At 37.4% G+C, this 19,712-nt stretch overlaps 1 protein-coding gene across 8 annotated transcripts in view; it reads right to left on the bottom strand.

Annotated features, from left to right (window-relative positions):
• Positions 1 to 1,039: 1,039 nt before the first annotated feature.
• The window catches only part of NF1 (neurofibromin 1), a 250,822-nt gene continuing 232,149 nt past the window's right edge, over positions 1,040 to 19,712 (bottom strand). For all 8 annotated transcript variants that reach the window (XM_079903537.1, XM_079903542.1, XM_079903540.1 and 5 more), the window contains 6 exons: positions 19,230 to 19,360; positions 18,972 to 19,072; positions 17,547 to 17,689; positions 17,154 to 17,200; positions 15,704 to 15,920; positions 1,040 to 4,403 (listed from right to left, as the gene is read on the bottom strand). In XM_079903537.1, coding sequence (XP_079759663.1) covers positions 4,261 to 4,403; positions 15,704 to 15,920; positions 17,154 to 17,200; positions 17,547 to 17,689; positions 18,972 to 19,072; positions 19,230 to 19,360 — 782 coding nt within the window. In that variant the 3' untranslated portion in view covers positions 1,040 to 4,260. The remainder of the gene's footprint in view (positions 4,404 to 15,703; positions 15,921 to 17,153; positions 17,201 to 17,546; positions 17,690 to 18,971; positions 19,073 to 19,229; positions 19,361 to 19,712) is intronic.

Raw genomic sequence — 19,712 nt, 5'->3', positions numbered from 1 at the left:
TATTTGATGGGGTTCAGGACATGTGACCTCAAAGTATGGCACCTTGAAGGAGCTTGAGGAAATGGCAGAAGCAGGAAGGTTTCTCTGACCTTTCCCCTGCCATCGTCTCCTGAAACAGGTCATAAAACCTTCACTTGAGAGGTGCCCTCCCTAACCCCGGAGGAAAGGAGCATCCTTATCTCTGGAGACAAGACACAGGGACTTCGAAAATTGCAACAGGTCTTGCTAGGTTTCCCCCACTTCACCGCACTTACCTCATAGTCTTTGACCTATCAAATTTTTACACAAATGCTCACTCTTCATCAAACCTAGGATAGAAATACTCAGGCTTAACTGATTTTTCGGGTCTTCTCATCTCTTTTTGAAGGCTCCTGTGTCATGTAAAATTTATATTAAATAAATGTGTGTGCTTTTCTCCTATTAATTTATCAGTTTAATTTTCAGACTCAGCCAGAGACCCTAGGAGGCTCAAGGGAAACTTTTTTCTCCCCTACACATTTCACCAAAATTATTTTACCTTTCGTTTAGAGAGGTTCTGGAAATAGAAAGGTCCTTCCCATGGAGCGGGGGTGGTGATGGTGGTTTGAGGAGAACCTAAGACATCCTTAAAAGAAAGGAAATGGCCTTAATGTTTCAAAAGGTCAGGGAGGAGTGCGGGGAAGTGAGAAAACAGAGCTGATGCATGTGAAGAAATTAAATAACTCCCCACATCTTAGAGCAGATTGAATTTACATTTTACTTAAAAAAAAGGGGAGGAGTACATACACAGGGAGGAAAATGGGACGGGAACAACAATGATCTGAAATGGATTTCTACAGTTTTCCCCTACAATGGTAGATTTTGTCTGTTGGGCAGTATTTCTCCTGCTGGCGTACAACTGCTTACAATTAACGAGGTTGTAGACAAGGGAACTGCCAAAGTTTGGGCCTGAATGGAAAAGAGAGGAAGTTATCATATACAATGTAAGTTTACAATACACAGCATTTTCTTTAAATGATGTAACGCAGTCGCAGGAAGAAGTTAACAGTACTAACACGAGAATAATCAAATTTTTGTTTGTTATCCATGTACAGCAACTAACTGCTTTACAAAAAAGCAAAATAATACAATATATCATCACAGGTATTTACAGTGTAGTAAATATACTTTTCTGTCAAATTTTACACAAACTATTTACAGGTGAATATACTGCATTAAAAAAAACTGTGTGGCTGACACTAAGAGTGAATTTTTGTATTAAGTCCATTGCATAACATTGAATAAGACATGCCTCATTATGCCTGGGTTGGGGGTGGGATGTAAAAACAAAACCAAAAAAACCAGAAAAGCCAAAACAAAACTGAAAACCCCTAAAACCCACTGAGCAGGGAGGGTTGCCGGCTTACAGTCTGTCTCCCCCAGGACATCCGTTCATGGGGGTGGCAGCTGGCTGTTCTCTGTGGTGTCCTCAGCCCTGGCCCAGGACCTGCGCAGAGCCGGCACCCAGTAACGGACAGGTGCTGAGTGGATGCAGGACAGAGCACTTGCCACTTCCCCCAAAGCTAGTGAACTGGGTCTCGGTGCTGGCAAACAAGGGCACACCCCTGGGACAGGGCAGTGATAAAACAGGGAGATCATGCATGCCAGAAAACATGGTGAGTTAATGTTTTCCTTTTTAAAAAGTCAGGGGAAACACCCACAAACCCCAAACAAATTACTTTATAGAACTTACATCCAATTATGCAAAATAGGCAACCTACTATGAACTTCAGAATTTCTTGTGCAGGTTATAAGTATGAGGCCTAAAAAACAGTTTCATTTCTCAGAGGAAGCACACTGGTGAGAGATTTATCTCATGTGCATTTCAGTTTCTTGGAAAGCTGGATTTTCCTCAAAAGGCAGAAGTTCTTCAAACAAGGTAAATCTTAAACCTTAATAAGTTTTCAAATTCCCAGGATATACTGGTAAAAAGTATTTTTGCAATTCAAAGAAGGCTCAATTTTGATTTGTGCAATGCAGATCATTAATTTCATGAGGTACTTCAAGTGAATTCATCCATTCATTACACTAGAGGGAAATAACGAATAAATTTAAGACATAGCATACCTTGGAAAACTTGTTTATGGACAGATCAATATTTTTAACGGTAAACCTTTGGAAGTTCCTCTATTTTGATAGGAGAAGGAAAATAGCATAACACTACCCACTGTCATTGCACCAAACCAACAACAAAGAGGGAAAAACATGGAACCAAAATGATTAAAGGCTCACATCTGCCTTTTATTCCAGGAGCCAGGAAGTTGTGATGCCCATCCCAGAAGCTCTGGGGTGTGGGGGAACGTGGACCTTACCAGCAGCTTGGCATCCTTGGCACCGGGCTGTTAATGATCTGTTTCTAAACTCAGCTCTAGTCTTAATTCCTTATCGTCTCAGTTGCTCTGTTATTATAAACATTCTATTCTAATGAAGCGTCTACAATAGTTAAAAACAAAAGTTTAGTTAATTGCACCTGTCTTCAATATTTTCCAACAATTCAGTGTCAAAATAACTACGAACACTAAAGTTTTTTTCATTTTGGCTAACGGTTCTTACTTTTCCCAGGACTGTAAACAAATTAAAAAAATTAAATTCTTGTTATTTCTGAATATCAAAAGCAATTTTATTTACATTAACATATTACATTGTTACTGTGTGGATAAATGTGAAATGTGTTATATTATTAAAATCAGAACATTTAAATGTACCATTGATTTAGCTGTGGAATTTAATTTACTGAAATCCACTCATGAAATAGCACTTCAGGAAACTCCCCCTCCCCTAGGTTTCTTCTTCTCTCCCAAAGCCATTACACCTTAACATATAAAGGGAACCCAGGAATAGGGGGATAATATCTTCTTGTAATAAATATGGTTTAGTCCTAAATTGGAACATCCAGATACTAATATATTCACTGAAGTCAAATTATTTTGCACACTGCAGGTACCACAAAGAAATTGGATCTGCATTACTATGGAAATTCCAATGCCATGATAATCCATACCATTCAGTATAGCAGCAACTCTTAAGGTCCCCTATCGTCATAATAATGCAGGTTGACCAGTCTTTTCACAGTGATTAAATGCAATTCTATCATATAGAACCCAAATGTTTTTGCTAGAGATTCCTGACTTTTTTGGAGGGGAGAGGAAAGATTACAAGACATTTAAAATACATCTCATCAAAAAATTTTTGATAATATACACCACACTCTATGTTTCTGGGAAAATTATTAAACAAGATAAAAGCATCGTCTACTCTAATAGTCACGTACCATTCCATTTTGTTTGGAGCTAATGCAACCATCTACGGAAATTACCTCCTAGGAACAATTTGCAACACTCTGTTCACTGATTACCCTGCTCGGAATTATTTAGGAAAGAAGAAGAGGAGGGGAAAAATGTATAATTACTATACTTAGTATAGTTTTGGCTTACAAAAACAAAAAACGACTTTTAGCATATTTAAAGATTAAAAGATAATCAACTGGAAAAAAATATAAACTAGTTTGGATGACTGAGTTTGGATAAGGCCTCAGAACTCATCTCTTTAATTCGGTAATGTTAAGATACATGTGGTTACGCTTATTTTCCTGTAATTATTGCTAATACTCAAGTGTTAGTATTTCTTAAGAACCCACTACAAAATACTAAATCCCTCCTCCCCCACCCCCCAAAGTACCTCGCCTGTGGCTTTATGGTATGAAGTCACTGAGGCTTGACCTCTATGGTTCTTCAGTTTTGTAAGGTAAAAAAAAGTCCACAGCTAAAAGTCAGATTAAACATACTGGGGTTATATTATTATTTCTCCCATTAACTTCTATCTTGAAAAGTGTGTAAATAAGACTAACACTTTACTTTGTATGTTGAAGAAGGGGAAAACATAGAAGGCAGAGCTCTGTGCAAATGGCTTTCATAGCTGGCCAGTAGTAGCAGTATTCAAGAAATCATCCTCTCTCACAATTGGGATGTTCTCAGTTCAAGTGTCCTGACCTCCCACTTTCTTTGCAGTTGTTCTGAACACTTGCTTAAACCAGACAAACCAAAAGTAGAAGAAAAAAAAGTTAAAGAAAAAAGCAGCATTAAATTTAGGCAACGCTTCCAAGAGTTGATCATCTGGCAACATGGCAGACTGGATGGGCTCATTATAAAACATGAAGTGCAGCATCACAGCACGGTGGTGAGGGGTCACTAGTGAAGAGCCCGTATAAGTTAAGTCTGTTTGAAAACGGAAAGAAAGAAAGCTTCACACGATCTTCTTAATGCTATTACGTTTGAAACTGCCAGCGCTTCTTTGCTTCTGCACCTGGCTTGCGGATCCATGACGAGTTCGCCCACTGTTACAGTGCCCAGTGGTAGGGGAGAGTTCAACATTCTCCTTGTCGATTCCTGGAGAGAAACAGAGCAGCCAGTTACCCCCTCTCCTGTGGTGTTGAGCTCCAGGACTGAATCTCACGATTTGTATACGAGATACAAGCTGGTGTATTGTTTTTGCATTCATTTTAATAGTCAGTTGCTAGAGTGTTTACAAAGATCTTGTCACACAGAAAACCTCACACTTTGTTAAGCAAAATTTGCTATCATGGCAGAAAAATAGCATAAGGAAAAGAAAAACAAAACAGAGAAGTTGCAAGGAAAAGCTAGAGGCAGGCAGGATTGAGCTGAATGAAAGGCTAGCAGCCACCAAAGACTAGAACGCCTTCCTCCAAATCAAAACAGAAGCTTCCAGCAGAGGTCAGCTTCTAGCCACGTAGCCTTACTGGTGTTCTATACACAGAATATATTCTGTAGTTGCAGAAGGTACAGAAATTCATCATTTCAAAGAAAGGCAGACGCTTTTTATTTTTTAAATCACAGTGCCTACCCCAAAGGAACTCAAATATTTACTGAGAAAATAATATATCAAAAAGGTCATACTGTAGAATTTTTGCTTTGATCTTCTTTTCAACTCTGGCAAGTCATTTTTTGTTCTGTACCGTAAACAGATGCCATTTATTTCTCTCATGGAGGAGATTAAACCTCCCCAAACTGGGCCCTACAATGTATTTTTATAAATCATCTAATTAGTAACTTCATAAAAGTAACTAGAAGCAAAAACAAGGTATTTTTTACTCATCAGATTAATAAAGATTACAAATTCGACAGGTAACAGAATAGTGGTTACCTCTGGGGAAGAAGTGACTGGAAGGGGGCATGAGGATGGTTTCTTGGGGTGCTGGCGATGTTGTTTCTTGATCTGGATTTTTAAGTATGTTTACTTCTTAAAAGTTCATTAGGTTGTAAGTTTATAATCTCTGTGCTTTTCTGCCATACTTGAATAAGATTTACTAAAATAATTAGACCGATTATACCCACCTTTGACATAACTACTGGTAGGAAAGCAAAAAGTATTTCAGCAATTTGTATCAAAATGTAAAGTACTGATTGATATTTACTGTTACAGAAAAATGACCATAATTTTGGATTGGGGGGAAAAAAATCCACATACAGGGGAAAATAAACAAACAAACAAAAAGGCTGGGGAAACACTTGCCACAAAATGTTATCTCTGGATGGTGTGATTTCAGGTAATTTTTACTTTATTCTTTTTTTTTCTGGCTGAGCCACACGGCTTGCAGAACCTTAGTTCCTCGAACCCATGCCCCTTGCAACGGAAGCGTGGAGTCCTAACCACTGGACCACCAGGGAATTCCCTGCTTTATTCTTATCTGTACCATCTGAATTTTAAAATAAATAGTAAATTTGACAATGGAAAAACTTCTGTTTTTGGACAAAAAATAGTACGTCAAGTCAAAAAGTATTTACGTTACTGAACATGTACATAGACCCACACATCTATTTGTTTGTTGGTTCTTGAACAGGAAATGGATCTGTGATGACCTCCTTCTAGGAGCCACACATCTTTGTTTGGATTCAGCCTTGAATTCAACTCAGAGTATGAGGCATCTGCAGGCACATGGTCTGATTTACACAGGCTCCACAGAGGTTTGCTGTCTTGAGCTTATCAAAGGAACACTGGCATATGACAAAGTGCACTGGGCTGGGAGTGTGAGTGCATCATTAAAAATGTCAGCAACACCTCTCCAGGAGGCAAGCATAGTGAACCCACTCTTGAATCTGTTCCAATCTAATCCTACGGGTAGAAAGATAAACGGAAGAAAGTACACTGTGATGTTCAGAGAACTTTTCTCTGGGTAGCAGAATTCTGGATTTTTATTCTCTTCTGCATATTTATTTGCATCTTCTCCAGAGCTATTTAGAAAAGAAATAACAAAATTGAAAGGAGACTGCTCATCATCCCTTGAATGCGCCTTGAACTCTGTAATGTGTATTTCTGTAGCTCTTTCAATTGCTTTACCAATCTCTACAAGATAAAATGCAACCCGTATTTTTTCTCTTTTTTTTTTTTTTTTTTTTTTTTTGCGGTACGCGGGCCTCTCACTGCCGTGGCCTCTCCTGTTGCGGAGCACAGGCTCCGGACGCGCAGGCCCAGCGGCCATGGCTCACGGGCCCAGCCGCTCCGCGGCATGTGGGATCTTCCCGGACCGGGGCACAAACCCGTGTCCCCTGCATCGGCAGGTGGACTCTCAACCAGTGTGCCACCAGGGAAGCCCCTTCTGCCTGTTTTTATATGGCATTTATATTTTGCCTATATTATCACAACTTGTGTATATGTCATATTTTCTCTACTAGAATAAAAGCAACTAGAAGGGCAAAGATCGTTTATCATGCATTTTTATCTTCCTATAAGATCTAGTTGACGTCTTTTTCAACAAACATTGGTTGAACCGATGTTTCCATTTTTAAATGTGATGGCTGCAATTCAGAGCCAAAAAGCATGCAACCCCTGATCTCCAGTGGGCTGGCGCCATATTTTTTTTGGAAAAGACAGTTTTTTCCAGCTTCTTCCATCTGAAGTGATCATGAACTTGTCTGAGTATTTGACTTTCCATTTCCTCAAATTTGCACGTGGTCTAAAAGTTCAAGTCCAATAGTTCCTTATCTAAGTTTATTTCCTTAATAGGAAATAAGATTCGGGCAAAACTAGAACTTTAAAGATAAGGGTTTGAAACAACCAGGGGACGGTCATCAGGAGGGACACAGTGCTGATGACCACTGGAGCGCCAGTGGCCCTCTGCCAGCAATCTGCCACTCCGGGGCTCTTTCTCGTGTGACCACCTTTGGTGCAGCCTTGCCACTGCTGGACTACGGCTCATTCTGGGGGTGGGGGGGGCAGAGCAGTCATCACACTGCAAGGTGGCAAAGCTACTATTTAAGGACAAGGGCCTGTTCAGTTTAATTCTTAAGAATTAAAATTATATAAATTATAATCAGAGTAAGTCACTAGGGTGAAGGTTTTTCTTCAAAGACATACTAAGAATATTCCATTTCCTGTTTTGTTAAGCAAGTAACCGGGACTGTCACTGATAACCCAAAGCTTCAATGCTATGTGAGAGGCTGATGTCCCACTTCTACTCAATTTTCATCTCAATTCATTACCTGTTTTTGTGTATATGTTTTCTTCCTACTTAGTGACCCAACCCTACAAGTCACACACAGGTAAATGTGGCATGATGGTGATTCCTAAGTTCAACTTCACAGCAAAGGTGTTTTATTTAAGGATTTAAGGAGAAGCTGACATAAAAATCTTGGAGGTTTTTTTTTAAGAAAGCATTATATTTATACCAAGAAATAGCACCTTGAAAAAAACCAGGTTAGTATGAAACAGAATGATACCCGTATCCTGGATTCTAAGCATAATTCTCACTTTTGAGAATGTTGGCAGCATTCTTCTTTTTAACCCTCTGAAAATAAATCTAGAAACCTTTCTAGAATGTAGTGAAGGGTTTGGTCTCAACATTCTATAGGAAAAACTCTCAGATTATCAGCCTGACTGCCCAATTGGAGACAGCTCCATCTTGCTTTGGTGCATATACTGTATTTTAAATTGGTGAGCAGACCTTGGTGCTGCACTCTGCTCATCAAGGCCGCTTGAAGGCTTTGCATCCTGGTCTCTCTTATGCCCCTAAGCACTGGCTTTCCCTTCTGACTCTCAGTGGGCACAAAAGCAGAAATCCATGAGGTGACAGAAATCCAAAGGCCACCACCCAAGTGAAATAAAGGTAAAAACCTCTGTGGTCCTGACTTGCTAGTTTAAATTCCTTTAGATATGCTGTGGTTAAGCATGCAGCCAGTTACAAACAACATGCAGGGCAGAAGAAGCTGAAGATTCTCTACAGCAGTGTATGAATAAGCACTGTGCTTCAGTGAACTGTGGTAGTTCCAGATAAAGATAAAATCCTAAATAAAAGGTGTTATTGGCCAAAATTCAGTGAATTAAGAGGGAAAAAATTATTAGATTACACTATAGTTAAATAACATATATAAATAACTTACATATCTATTATATGTCTATCTCCTCTGCTCAAACATGAGTTCCTTGAAGGCAGGTATCAGGGTTTATTTTGACAACTAGGGATATAGTTCCAGGCTGACAAATAATTTTTAAAAAGTCACCTATTTTTTTAAACAACAAAATGATTTCTCAAACTAGAACCTAATATTTTCATGAAATAATAAAAGGATCAAATCTCTTTTAGCTCTTGAGAAGCTGAGGAAAAATGGGTTAGGTGATTTGTGAGAAGTTATTCAACAAAAATGAAAGACATAATAATCCAAACCTCCCACCACCTGCACAAGGCGACAGTAAGTTCCCTGAATCTGCATTGCTTAGTTTATCACATATATCACATGGCAAACCTGTCAGAAAACTCTTATTGCATCTATGAGAAGGCAAAGCTGTCAGAAGGCTCATTTGTTACACACACAGTGAGGCACATCAGAAGACCCAGGTTCCAGTCTGTTTGGATCAGAACTCTTATTTGGTTTCAGTTCTTAATCTGGCAATTAAAAATAACAGTAGACGTGCCTATTTCAAAGGATTGTTAGAAGAATCAGATAGGCTAGGTGAAGACTTTTTGCACACAGATAATTACAGCATAAATTAAGATGTTCCTAATACCTGAAAAAAAAAAAGACCAAGTGAAGTACTGAAAGGAATTGTAGAACAAACACAAAGGACTCGAATTTTATACTAGAAATTGTAAAATTACTGACGCTAATGTAAATAAGCAAGAAATATGTCTTCTTAGAAGAAAAGATAACTATAGCTTGTTCTTATGCTATAGTAATACACTGATGGGAATGTGTTAAACATATATTTAGAAAATTCATATTTTGAGCTAGATATACAAAAGAGTAACTATAAGAATTTTAAAAATATTTGTAATGGTCTTTCATCAATTGCTAACACCTCTTTTTCTATACAGGTCTAATCTTTCTGTATACTAATCACTGAAAAGTAAAGAAAGAAAAGGCATCTTTTATAAATTAGACATAAGTGTATCACATTTTTTTCTTCTTAGTCCTTTGAGCTAACCTTAAGGACCACATTCCTTTCTTTTTTTTTTTTTTTGTGGTACGCGGGCCTCTCACTGCTGTGGCCTCTCCCGTTGCGGAGCACAGGCTCCGGATGCGCAGGCTCAGCGGCCATGGCTCATGGGCCCAGCCGCTCTGTGGCATGTGGGATCTTCCCGGACCGGGGCACGAACCCGTGTCCCCGGCATCGGCAGGCAGACTCTCAACCACTGCACCACCAGGGAAGCCCCATATTCCTTTCTTTTTAACACGGGTGACAGAGTGGACAGCCAGCTTTAATTTCTACGGAAATGCTGGGGTTGGCTTTGTATCTATATTTGGGGAAAATAACTACTTCCTAAGCTAAAAACTCTTCCCCAAACCACATACCCTCCTTTCTCTATTAACTCTCCCTGGAGTTTCTTGTTAACCTGCCTGTGTTAGTCCAGGGCTGCGACTGCATCTTCAGTGTTCAGGGGGAGCATGAACAGCTCTTTCATCAAGACAAGTCTCAGCCCTGTGGCACCGTAAGCATCCAGACCTTACAGTAATGGCCTTACAGATTCTTTAGGTGCCTGAACCAGACTCTGCTTACAGGGATTGGTGAATGAAGTCTCATGCCATGTGCCCAGGACGAGCGCAGGGTAAGCAGTATTTCGTGCAAAGATGACAAAAGTAGAGTACCTTGATGAAGCAACAGCTGCATGAAAACTGCTGATTTAGAGCAAGGCAGAGAAGCTTCACAGACACAGAATGGAAGAAAAAACAAAAGTGAGTGATATCTGTAAGATTTTTAAAGGGTGAAATATGATTAGATACTGGATAATTATTATCTTCCTTGGTTTTCAGGAGGATTCTTGTTTTAATTACTGAACTCTGACCATTAATTTCCCAAACGTTACAATCTCTAAATAAATGGCCAAACTTACAATTTTACAGATAGATGTGTTTTTACCACCTTTATTAGAAGTAAGAATTTTAGTGTAAATCAAGAATTACAATAAAAAATGAAATGGAAAATTAGCAGAAATTACACCAAGCAATTGCTCAGTTTAAAATTATTTTTTTCCCTTAAATATGGGGTAATAACAAAGAAAAAAGAAGAAAAACTAAATCAAGAATATACCAAATAAAGGTCTGGGATACGGTAAGCAGTTCCCTAAAACATTAAAATTGTTTTGGAGATTTTATGTAGTCTCAAAATAGAGGCCTCTAAGTTTCTTCTAAGAGGGAGACATTTTAAACCTGGTAAACACAGCAGAAGTGTGACTAAGTCTACCCTTTGGAGAAATGGTTTTGATAAACTAACCTTTTCTGCACACAGCTGTCAGCACTACTGGGCTAGCTGATCCACCCGGCTTCCTGGGAGGGAGGTCTGCATTACAGAAGCAAAGTGACTGAATAACTGACAGGCCTGGACATAGCCCCAAAATAAAGTGAAAGAAGTGAATTTAAAATAAAGTTCAACTAAATAGGTCTTTGCTCCATACTCTAATACTCTAATTCATACTCTAATACTAACAGTAAAATAACGTGATCAAAGAAAAAAATTAAAGTTTTTTTTTCCAAGTGAAAAAACATTTAAAATAGATCACAGGCTTATTTTTGTTAAAAAATTATAAAATATGTGACCTCACATATTTTTGAGGTCAAAGATATATTATAAAACTTTTGCCATAATTATTACCTGATTTTTCCAAACAGATGTCCCTTTGAATGATCAGAATAGTTTACAGTATAAGGTACAACATAAGTACAAAAGAGATCACGAAAGAGGGCAAAATAGTTATTTGTGTATACTTTGCCACTCTTACTGTTCTGAAATCTATTTGAGGGCAGGTCTCATGTCCTAGTAGCCCCCACCACTCCCTTGGGTCTAACAGAGTCCCTTGCATGTAGTAAACAATGAATATCTGGGATAACTCAAGATAAAATCTGGATTTCGGGTTATTTTCTTCAGAGCATTGTAGTATTAATCTCGTACCTAAAAATCAAAGAACTTGTGTACACAAAGAATTTGTTAAACAACATGACTCAGAAGGAAATAACAACTTTAGCTGAAACCGAATACTGAGATCCACAGGCAAAAACTGTCAAGTCTCTGGGGACCAGGGTCTCTCTCATCTTTAAATGTTCCAGAGTACCTAGAGTATACCTACAAAATAGGTGTCCGAATGTTTACTGAATTAAATTACAGTGTGAAAAATATTAGGAGGTCTCGGTAGAGTATAAATTAAATTTTAATACATTGGAAATGAACCTATTTAATTTCTTTCTAATCAGTACTAAAATCCATATAATTCCATCTGGATTTTTATTTCTAGTATACTTGCTCCTTAATATCTAAAGAGGATACAGGAAGACTATTTGGAATGCATTCTTGAAATGGTTATGAAGCACTCACAATATGGCTTTTAAAAAGGCTTCTTTGCTCATCCTGTAAGAGAGCCATTTATGGCTTAGCCTTAAGCACGAGAAAGTCCCATATATAACATTTTTAGTAGATAGGTTTTATTTTCTAGTTCTAATCCTGGTTCTTCAATTCATGTCCAGCTCAGCTACACTGGACCTAAGAATGGATCGCAATATCAAATTTGAAATATTCTTATCAGAGAGTAAATATTATGGATTCTCTTCAAGATTCTCATAGTGGCATGTGGGAAAATCTGAAGAGACAAAGTTTTATGTCCATTTGGCTTAAAGGACCACAGTTAACACAATTTCATATGCACTGAACTCTGAGTACAGTCCATTGGCTCCACTGATACCAAGTCAATTTCTACCAGGAGTGGGGTCAGAAGACAGTCATTTATGTAATTTTATATACAGAGTTATAAAACAATCCTTCTTGTGCTAAGGGGACAGACAAGTGGGCTATGATCATCTGTCAAGAATGGATTTTCAGAGACAACTGCTTTATGTAAATGACCGCTACTTCCTCAAAAGCTGGTGACTGATGAATTATCACCAAAATTTTTACCTAAGTAAGGTTTAGTGTTTCATGGGGGAGGGCGAGGGGGTTCATGAATTTCTTGTCTAGCTAATTTGACAGTAGAGAATATTGGAGACCAAAAGAAGATACAGCTTAGTGGCAGATCCTGCTAAGTACCAAAGATCTAGAAAGCAAAGTCTTGCACTGACAGAGAAAGTTTGAAGCAAAGGCTTGAGCTGTGTGCAGATCAGCAACTTTTGCTTTTTGACATAAAGAAACAGAGCTTTCACCTGTTTAAAATTCAGTAGACTAGCGCAGGCTGATGTTGGGTAATTTGACGGCAAGCCACACTTATGCTCCATTTCAGGGAGTGACACAGGGCTTCTTTAAATACTTCTGCTTAAGACTTGGCTGACGGAAGTGGAGACAGGGAAATATTCTGGTTTCTATAGAACCAAATAGCGAAGCCGAAATGCTGGAGTGAGTTATGAATCTGGATTAGATTCATCACTTCTTTTAGCCCTTTGATATCAGCAAACTCAGATCCACAAAGAATTGAGGAGATAGGGATGTAAGATTACAAGGAGCTAAAGATATAAAACAGCATACCTAGTTACAAAGTATTAACTCTTGTAAGAGGTATTCCCTAAGAGCAAATGACAAAAACACAATAATTAGGTAAATAAATAAATCGGGATCCTTTCATGGAGATGAGCCCACAGTTTAGAGATACAAATGGGTTTCATCGAAGAGTAAAGTTACTAATGAAAAGATAAACTCTTTCTCTAGTAACATGTAGTAAAATAATCTGGTGAACCAAAGGACATACAATTTAGAGACAGAAAAACACCGTTATTCTACTTAATTAATTGTATTCTTTTAAAGCTTCAGTTTCTTTTGAGAATAGTCAGAGGTTTCCAGGGTGTTATAATCTATTCAAGCAGCCATCTTTGGAGAACTACTGGAGGTGACACAGTAGGTTTAAAACTGTAACCAAAACCACATATGCTATTCTTTGATTTCTCTAAACGATTCTAAATAAGAGGTTACAGAGTAGGACTACTTTTCTAAGCAAATGATATGGCTAATGTCCAATCAACACAGGACATGAACAGTTAATCAACTAGCAGAAGAACTTGTACTAGTACCTTTATTCTTAATCTGATTATTTTATTGTCTCCATCAGTGGGCAAAGATGGGCAGAAATACCCCTGACAATTAGTTTGGGTTAAAAAAAAAAGTCAATGTAAAAACAACTAAACATTTTGACAGCTTTAACATCACTTTAGTAGCCCAAGAGGCAAAAGACTGGTCAAAATGAACCAAACTTTAAAAACAAGAGGATCAATATAGACAGTCTACGAATTTTCTAATTGTGATTAACTTCAGTGGTTGACTAACCCAGACGATAGAGAGCTCTATAGAAGAAAAGGAGCAGTGGACTTAAGGTAAGGCAGATGGAAGTAATGAGACAGAAATAAATAAATGAAACAAAAAGGGGAAGGGAAGGAAGAAAGATGACAGATACGGAAGGCAATGAATGTGGTAGAAAGAGCACTGGCCTTGGTTCTGGGTAAGAACTGTGTGATAAAGCAATTCACTTAGCTCTTCTAACCTCAGTCTCCCCTTCACACACAACATTGTGAGCCTAGAAGTAAATTACCTCTATAGTACCCCCTAGCTCCAAAATGCTAAGATTTTATGGCGGGAGGCAGGGGGTAGTGGTGATGAGGGAAAGAATTCAGTGGCTGCAGTATCTAGAAGAAAGTAAACTTAAAGGCTTGTCCTGGCTTTAACAGTTGAAATGCTGATAATGGGGCAAGATCATAGGCACACTCTAGTGCATAAGAATCACCTGGGTGTTTATTAAACACAGATTGCCGGCTGGGCCCCACTCTTGGAGTCTCTTGTGCAGGAGGTCTGGGGTGGGATTCAAGCGTTTGCATTTCTAATAAGCTCCTAAATGATGCTGAGGCTGCTGGTCTGGGACCACACTTGGAGAAACACTGTTCTAGGGAACAGGTGACAGAGGCCAAATAAACACAGTTATATGGGGAAAAAAAGTTGGCCAGATTTCTCTTATTTCTTGGGAGGGGAGAAAACCTGACTAGGTGCAGTAAGGTGATTGATAAGTAAATGCTGGATCAAACAATTTGTTTTCTCTGCTGACGAAGGCTTTGTTGTTGACCAAAGCTTAATAGATGAATATAGTTATTTAATACAATGGTTTATAATATGAATTGGGTATTAGATTTGCCAAGTTCTTCAGAACCTTCAAAACTATATATGTTTAAACATTCATGCAAAACTGAGATTATAAACTGGGAATTCTACTTATGGATCTTGAACGTCACAAAATAGTTATAATACATCATTTGGCTTTTTAAAAGAAAATCCACGCTAACACTTAACTACGTCTAATATTGATAACTTTTCCTTATAGCATGAGGTGTTTCATAAGTAAACTTTTCAGATAATGAAACTTTAAACACAAAACCTTTTTACTTTTAACCACTTTAGAAAGATATCTTTCTGAAAAGAATACATGACCACAACGGAAGCTTCCTTCATTACCCACTGCCATCATAAATACACAATGGCGTCAGTTCTGTAATGAATTGAATACACCTCCAGGGTTTGACCAGACTCATAAGAAATCATCCGCTTTGTCACTGAATAAGCCCAGAGTTCTGTACGTTTGCCATTTCTGCCATCTTGTTTATCTCAGCCCCACCCGAGCTATTAGCGGTTATTTCTCAGTTTATCTGCCTATTAGTTGCATGTTGAATGGGCATACTTTCCCCACTTGGACCTAAGAGTGACTCCAGAGTCAGGAATATGCTTATGGGCTTTAAGATGTTATTGTTTTGAGCTGGCATTTTTGTCTGGTTGTTTATTTACTCCTAGATTTTCAGGTTGTTGCTGGCAGCAGGGAAAAGGGGCACTACTATATTTTGTATATTTTTGGGATCCAGTATGCTGTATCAGAGACACAGAAACACTAGGGCATGGTTAGTATATCTAGTAAGGGAATTATAATTCTGTTCACTTACAGGGTTATATACCTTAGGTTACTCTTCCTGCCTAAACTCTAAAAACTTATCAACCTTGGAACACTATGTGAACACTCTAAACACTTCACTATCTTTGTATAACTGTTTGAAAGTAGACAGCTTTACAGAAACCAAAATTCAAATCAGCTACAAGGTAAAGAAGAAATGTAAGATGAATTTCATGATAAAAAGGAGCAAAATCTGCTATAAACTGATAACAAGGGAATTCCTAATGTTGGTATAGTAATATTATTGCTCAAATTTATATAAAGATTGCATTTACTGACCTGGGGAATGCTGGGAAGTTGCAAGTGAGGTCATGGAATTAGAAAGGTTAAGGTTAGCAGTAATACTAAGCTGGCTCTGCACTGCAGGAGGATAAGGAGATGTGGGTGTCAGGAGGGACTCCTCACTGGTTTCTTCATCAATTCCAGGCAAATACGTGTCAATCAAGGCATCAAGAAACTTAACAATAAGCTCAGCATAGTCTGGGATTTGTGTTTGCTGTAATGGAAAATAGGACATTATTTTAGCTCTGTTCTTTTTTCTTGTAAATCCCCCTTGAAGCCAAAAAAGATAAATTCAAATTTTGTTTTGGGCTTAATTTACTATTTTTCTTCCTTTGTACTACAGGTCATTAAAAAAAGGGGGTGGAATAATATGTAGACTACCATGGGACTTACACCTGGGAATTTCATTCAGCTAACACAGCTTCCAGATGAACCTGTGATTACCGAAGGCCACGCACAAAGACTGAATTAATTCTGAGAGAATCCAATCATCAGGAATGATGTCTAGTCTATTTTCCAAAACTGAGAAAATGAGCGGAGCATCATTCCAGCTGCCATTTAGAGATTCAACTAACTAAATACTGTGAAGGGCTCGGAGGGTTACTGGCAATCAAACTACAAAAGTTCCCGCATTAAACTTATTTCTGTGACTTCAGGCCCATGTTTTAAATGACAGCCTTTGCATATCAAGAGATATGCAGTAATAACTAAACGAAACAAAACTAAGTACTCAATCGTTAAAATTAGAACAAGGTTTATGCAACTCGTATTGATTTAGCACCCCTATCTCTAGAACACTGCACTAGGGGAAGAAAAAGAAGTCCTGCCTTCAAGGAACCTCAATCAATTTGGAGAGAGACCATATACAGAGAGAATAATTAAATACACATTTATGTAGCATTATATCAACTAACGCCAATCAAAGAACAAACTGAATGGAGCAAATGAGGATACATTCAGGGATATATTCAGGGAAGAGTGAATCTAATGCAGCAGGTTGGAAGGAAAAATGTTTTCTTGAGGTAAATTTCTTTTTCATTATGTAATTTTTAAAATTGAGGTTTAATTGACATAAGTTCAGGTCATGAGGTAGATTTTAAACATACGTAATGCTCCTTCCTAATCACAAGATACCTAAATGTGTGCACTAAGATCATCAACTACATGAGGGACCGAGGGCAGAAAGTTTACAGAGGTTTATCATACGTTTCTGAAAAGTCAAGCATAAATTTAGTTGAATTTTTTTTTTTTTTTTGGTAAAAGCTAGTATATAAACATATTAAAGGTGCTGCCTCTTGGAAAGAATCTTGTGGTAGAAAACTTTTAATAAAAATAACATATGTGATTTTTGTGAATCATTCTGGTTTTCAACATATTGTCTTAAAGCAGGCACAGTAATATAAATAAAACTTTCATTTTGTCAATAGAGAAAAAGATGTTTTCTTACCTTTGAAAAGGGTCCTGCAAACCGCCATAGGCCATTAAAACCAAAACCTGCAACAAATCAAATGTTACTTATAGCAAGCATGACACTCTTTCAGTCTTAACAGAAATTATATAGTTGATGATATATAAAACCCACACAGTGAAAACATTTCTTTTTTTAGAATGAGTGTCAGACTAACACTCACTGAAAATATACCCAGTATAAAACCATATTTTAGTTAAAAAGTTGTCAACCACTTATTGTACTGAACACATAATTAAAAGTCAGAAAATGGCATATTAGAGAGGTGTGAACAAGCCTATTCCTCATAAGGAATTCTTCAGCCAGTGCATCCTTTAATAGCACACATGTTTGAAGTTCATCAACCATCCTCCTCCCGATACGTTTATTTACTTTGCAGGTAAGATGTTTGGTACTGTGGTGGGGATTCTTCATGGTACACCACACTTTGCACAATCCCATGGATTGGATTTAACAAATTTGGATCTTGGCACAATGACAACAGGGTGTTGATCTTAGAGTCCAACAAATTGTGCCTAAAAAAATAAAAGTCAACAGAGGAACATTTTAAAGGAAAATTAAGTGAAAATATATACTGGAAAATACTTTTCCCTAGAACAGTATGATAAAAATGAAGGGTGATGAGTGCTTTTCCAATTTTTCTCTAATGAACGTGTGTATCTGCTTTTTTGTTTTGTCTTTTGTGTTTAAGTCATTAGGAAAATATGGTAAAAGCACCTCACTAGCACTGTCATATAACCGTGCGTAACTATATACGGTGACTATTTGCTCAAGACAAGGCTGGCTTCTGTCTGCCACTCAGCATGCTTTAGGACCATCTCTTTCTGCTGATTATTGATATGTACCCAGGAGTTAAAACTAAATTTAATATTAATCAGTGTTTAGTAAATGCTGAATCAGATCGAATGAGGAAAGCAAAATTAGCTTGGAGGGGGTGGAATATATGATCCAATTCAAACTTCTGAGGAAATTAACTATTTCTAACCCAGCTATACCCCATTAATAAAAATAACCAAGAGCCAAGTATATAAAATTCTGAAATTTATAAATAAGATTAAACAAAAACAAAGAAATAATCATACTACCTAGAAGGCCTAGATTAGGAATAGAGTTTCCCAAGTTTCTTTGGGTTATCTAGATTTGAACACTTTGAGGCTAATACGATTTTAGCCCTTAAGAGAGAATAAAATTCATCTCCCAAATAAGAAGTCAATTTTGTTTTCACTCAGCTGTGGGTTAAAAACAAAAGCCTTACTGAAAAATGAAATAGAACAGGTATGCTGATTTAAATATAGCAATCTAACAGCTTTCTCCTAAGTGAGGAAATAAACAATGCTCATCACAATGAACAATGTAAGAAAATCACAAGATAAAAAAATGCTTTTCCCACTCTGACAAGTACAGGTTTCTGGTAACTGACTATACTGCTGAACTGAATGAATAAGCATTTTCAGAACTCCAATGGCAAACTGATGAATTCATAAAACTGCTAACAAAAGATCAAGATGAAAAAAAAATTAATTACATGGGACTGAGTGAACTGATGAGGATGATTATACTTTTTGTGACTTTCTGTTTGAATTAAAAAAAAAAAAAATGTTTTTCCCGATCGACAGGCCAAAACTAGTCCTAGGTCCCATTAAACCCACTGTCTCTAAGCTAAAAATCACTATCACACTACTTCACGTTCCCCTCTCCACAACCAGTGAACACTACTGGGTGATACTTTTCCTAAGCTTTTATAAACATTTGACTTCAAGACAGATACAAAAGTTAAACACAAGTGGAGATACTTACACAACAGGAAAAACTTTGGGGAAAACAACACTAGCTTCTGCTAAGTATTCATAAAGAATTCGTTGATCAAACTCATCTGTGGTGTATTTCACCAGCGTAGCCTGCAAAAAAGTAAACAAAAAACATTTTATTTTGTGGCTGAATTGTTACCTGTTTTGGTGAGAAGCAGAATATTGCCTTCCTTTCATGTTTTTAACATTTAAGGGCCTTCTAAGAGTAGACTGGAAAAAAAACCCCACAAAAAGCAAAAAATATTACCAGAACAGTAAGAAGAAGTGCTTGGATCTTCGGATCAGTAAGTACTTCCTCATCTAAGAGAACATTTGATTCAGACACTGAAACTTTACGTAAATGTGGGTGCTGTTGTGATGAGGAAATCCTTTGAGTTTCTGTGGTAAGATATGGATTAACACAATCAGCTATATTAATCAAATATAACACACTAGATACTATTTCACCTAACAGATTTTAATGTCACTTCTAAAATTCGATAGCTTTTTAATAGACACTTAAAAAATCAACATAAATATCATACAGAATTACTATTCACCTATACAGAAGTTCTGGCTAGCTGTACACAATGTTGTATATCATATGTATGATTACTTTCTACACATGTTTCAGGATATCTGTCATTTTAAGGACTGTATAGCTTGTCTTTGTCTTTTGAAAAAGAGCAAATGTTTCTATATTTTATCCTAATGATACTAAGAAATGTCTGGAAAGCAAATACGGCTTTAA

Source organism: Stenella coeruleoalba (assembly GCF_951394435.1).
Source record: "Stenella coeruleoalba genome assembly, chromosome: 19".
Taxonomy (NCBI): domain Eukaryota; kingdom Metazoa; phylum Chordata; class Mammalia; order Artiodactyla; family Delphinidae; genus Stenella; species Stenella coeruleoalba.
This window is presented reverse-complemented; position numbering and strand designations above follow the sequence as displayed.